At 33.4% G+C, this 4638-nt stretch overlaps 1 protein-coding gene across 1 annotated transcript; it reads left to right on the forward strand.

The window, feature by feature from the left end:
* The first annotated feature begins 2456 nt into the window (after nt 1-2456).
* On the forward strand, nt 2457-4313 carry LOC110108883 (probable WRKY transcription factor 49). Its single transcript, XM_020839719.2, has 3 exons — nt 2457-2707; nt 2796-2945; nt 3755-4313. The coding sequence occupies exons 1-3, from the start codon at nt 2457-2459 to the stop codon at nt 4311-4313; spliced, it is 960 nt and encodes a 319-aa protein (XP_020695378.2).
* Nucleotides 4314-4638: the final 325 nt, after the last annotated feature.

Consider the following 4638-nt stretch of genomic DNA (forward strand, 5'->3'; position numbering starts at 1 on the left):
CATACTCCACTCTTACTCAAATTTTGATTGGGCGTCCGATCCAACCTATCACAAATCTATCTTGAGATACTGCCACTTCTGTAGCAACACTCTTCTCTCCTAGACAATCAAGAAGCAATCTACCGTAGGCAAATCCTCTACATAAGTAGAATATAAGGCTCTAGCCTCCGTAGCTTCAGACATTGCATGACTTCATCTCCTACTGACATATTTTCATATTCCCCTCTCCACAGCCACCGCTATCCACTATGACAACATTTTTTCCTTGGTTCTGCCAAATAATCCCATCTTTATGCCCGCACAAAATATATTGAGATAGACTATCATTTTATCAGGGATCGCTTCTACTCCAACAAAATTGAGGTTTATCATATAAACTCTAGCGACAAACCTGCTGATATCCTGACCAAATCACTGCCTCCCTCCAAATTTCAGTTTCTAAGAAACAAATTAACTCTCCAATTCTTGGATAATTAATTTGTGGGGTGGTGATAAGCTATCACAATCAGCATGCAGACATCTCAACTCTATTCTCCATTATTCACCCTGTCTAGCAAACCGGCATTGCTAGAAGCTTTCTCAAACTTATCTCCACTGTTGATTATCATGTACTCTCCTAATGCATCATTGTTGTACTTCAACCTTATCTCTATATATATGCTACTATGTATTGCTTTATTTCTAATCTAATGAAAATGCAACTTGGCTCATTTCTCTATCTCGGGTTATATGTGCTACTCTACGCTTCTTCTAGTACTTCAGCCTTAAGAATTTTCTCTCTAAAAAAACTATCTACATTAGCACCCGATTCTCCAATAAAAACGTTCAGCATTTTAAATTATCAAATACACAAAGATCACTCAATCACATTGAAATATTGTGAAAGTCATCAACTCTCAAATTTTATTTTGCGTGATATAAGCTGATATTTAGACTTATGCCAACCACAAATAAATTGATAAAGTACTAATTCTTTTTTTTTTCTTTTTTAATAAATTGTTTTGTTTTAAAATAATACATAAAAAATAATTTTGAGATGTTTAAGTATTTTAAATATTTTTTTTTCCTAAATTTTAATACGACATTTTAGGGATCCATTTGGTACAACTCTCTCAATGCTTTGCTTTCAAAACCACAAGAAGTTCTGGTTGAGCATTGCTTTATTGGTATTTAAAAAAAAAAATTGTGATGGATAGATGTTTTTTACAACTATAATTGCTATATCATATGTAATAGATTTAAAAAGGCTATTGTTCAATATTTTAAAAAGAAAAAAATCAATTATATTCACAACTACTTTTAAAAAAATTATTTTCTTCACAACAACTTTATCATCACTGTTAAGATCATTTAGGGTTTAGGGGCGAACATGACGAGTTTGATAGTAGTCAGTCATCTTGAGAGCTGTGGCGACATAGTGATGAAATGCTCAGCTGTAGGCATACTACATAATTAAGATATTTATCTCATATATTTTTACAAATGATGAAATAAAGTTTTTTTTTTCCAATAAAATTCATTTGTAAATTACTGCCACCCTCCCTTTAATACAACTCATGAGTGAAAAAAAAAAAAGGAAGAAGAAGATGGGATCTAAGATGAAGAATTAGTTACCATAAGGCAGGAAGGAAAGGACACTTGCAATTCAAATATTCAACTACTTCACGTGAATCTCAGAGCACTTGGTGACAAAATTGAAAATTCCAAGTCGGCCCGGCCCAATTACCTTCTCGAGCCCGTAGGCCCCGTCCATCGGCGTTGACTTTGCAAGCCACTCTTCTATATCTTCTAACGCCTATCTTCTCTTGGCGTAACGTGGCATGCGTACCATGGCGCTGACCCATCTAATCTCTGAAGGTCAACGTCCAGTTTAATTCACTTTTGTTTGCTTCTTAAATAAAAAAATAAAAATCTGATGCCCATAAGTCAACGCCTACGTAGTAAATCAAATATGCATGCTTTTTACCAAATTAACAAACTGCCCTTCAAACTTATAATAAGAAAATAAAAAAATATAAATAATGGTATGGTTCCCGAATTATTTTATATATAAGACTATCCTCTTCACAAGTGTAGTGCGGTGGTTGCCTTGACCAATATATTGGAACAGATATATCAAAAGATTTTCGCTCATTTGATTCAAAATCAACGGCTGTAATTTGGTGGAGGAGATTCACATCAGAGCTTATATGCATTAGCTAGCGTGATTTTTTGCTATGTTTTGACTTTTAAGTTGTTGAAAAGCTCAACAAACCCAATAAGGTAATGAGATTTTAAGCTATTATTATTGATTTATGGGATGAGGGCAGTTTTGTCATGTAAAAAAAAATTACTGAATCTTTCATTCTCTTTTAAAGGGCTGAGGATTAGAAGCTTGAAGGCAATACATGCAGGTTAGCCAAAGAAAGCATCTTTATTTTCCTTAGTCGTTCTTCTCTACACATTAAAAGGAGATGATGAATGAATTAGAAGAGCTGAATAGGGTTGAGAGGAGCATAGGAGATCAGACAGGGGATGAATTTACCATGCAAGAACTTCTCTACAGTTCCGATTTGCCCTTATTGCCGCCATGGAAATTTACCGAGCGAGAGCCACTTTCACCTAGCAAGCTCATATCCAAGATGCTTCATGGCAGCCCAATGAAAGCCCGCATGTCGATGAGTTGCAGCAATGGAGAGTTCGATGGTCTCAGCAATTACAGACCAGCGTATATATATATGTTGCCATTTCAGTGAATAATCTTCTAAATCTTTATTTGTGTTGATTTCATTGCTCAAACTTGGTTTCTACTGCAGGATTGCACTGCCTGAGAAGGGGCTGACTGCTAAGATGGAGAACAAGTATACTCTCAGAATTAAGACATATGGGATTAATGGAGTTGCAGATGATGGCTACAAGTGGAGGAAATATGGTCAGAAATCTATCAAAAATAGCCCAAATCCAAGGTACTTATTTAAAAAGAAAAATTTTTGTAACACCCATAGTACTTATCAAAAAATCAATTTTCTGGCCTTACGACAAGCAGTTTTACATAGCTTTTACGTAAAATTGCATGTAGTTTACTCAGAGAACAAATAATAGCTTACTCAGAGGAATGACAGTATCTTTATTTCTTTTAGAGAATTTAATAGCATTTATGGTTAAGAGAAACGCATTATTAGTTCATTAGCTGTAGGCTGAAAAAGCAGTTAGAAAACATCAGAAGCTATTACTCTTAGTGCTGGGATGAGCAACAGAATTACTTGCTATAAAAGCTAGCTAACATTCACCCACAGAAAATCTTCTTTTTAAATATATAGAAGAACAATTTAAGAGAAAGTATAGGTAAAAAAAATAAAATGTGTAAATTTTGATTATTTTTTCTTTTACTAAAATAGTATATGTTTTACAATGTGTAAATTTAATTTAGGTAAAAAGTTGAGCAACATAGTACTATTTCTCTTGTATAAATATAATTAAAACCTTGCTTTAAAGTTGTGCAAGCAATAATATAACACAAAAAACATATTTTCAAATTTACTAATATACAACTCAATTCTTAATAATTATTATTATATATTATTTTCAAACATTTAGCTATTAATAATATGCATGACATCACTTCCTAGTATTCTTTAATTATTTATTTGTTAGTAGTGGAATTAATTAAAAATGTTGAGTCATAGCAAAATTCACTCAAACACTTCTCATTATTAGCTTTAATTAACTTTGTTTATAATCTCACTTGACATTTTTCATTTCTAAAAACATGCAGGAGTTACTACAGGTGCACCAATCCCAGATGTAATGCAAAAAGGCAAGTAGAGAGATCAACTGAAGATCCAGACATGCTCATAATTACATATGAAGGACTTCACCTTCACTACACTTACTCCCACTTTCTCCATTCCCAAGCCCATGATTTGTCTATAACAAAGAAACCCAAGACAAACTCCGTAGATGTGCAGCCTCGTCTCTTTGATCAAGACCAACACCTACAAACAATTGTTCTTCAGGAGCCACTGATAATTGGCCGGGATGGACAGCAAGATAATAACCTTGTGGAAGTTGAAGGGTTTGGAAAATCAGCCATGGGAGATGAAATCATGCAAGAAGAGACTCTTTATAATAATAATAAGAATAATCGTCATTGTTCACAAGGTCTGTTGGAAGATATTGTGCCTTTGATGGTGAGAAAGCCTAGCAGCCCAACAACATCTTCAAATGAGCCTTCCTACCCCTCTCAAGCTTCTTCACCCTCTTATTCTTCCTCTCTATGTTGGACTCCTGAAACTTTTCACTTTGCAGAGAGTGTACTTTCTAGCATTGTGTAAGACAGATTGTTAGAAAATATGACACTGTAAAACTTTGGACTGGTGTACTATTATGAAACATAGTCTTTAATTGAAAAATATTATAATATCCTTTCTACCCAATTCTATTAATGAAAGAGAGTATAATAATATTGCTTGTAGCATTGCATGTATGGGATATTCTAATGTAAATTTGATTAGGATATGCTCTATGATTATCATATTTGTTTTAATGTAATATAAATTTTTGATTGATTAGTCATATATTATTCTCTTCTCAAAATAAATATGATGTTATGTAGCCCATTTTAATATATATATACTTTCAAATATATATATAACCTTG

The sequence above is a fragment of the Dendrobium catenatum genome, unplaced genomic scaffold, assembly GCF_001605985.2.
Source record: "Dendrobium catenatum unplaced genomic scaffold, ASM160598v2 fragScaff_scaffold_1297, whole genome shotgun sequence".
In the NCBI taxonomy this organism is placed as follows: Eukaryota; Viridiplantae; Streptophyta; class Magnoliopsida; order Asparagales; family Orchidaceae; genus Dendrobium; species Dendrobium catenatum.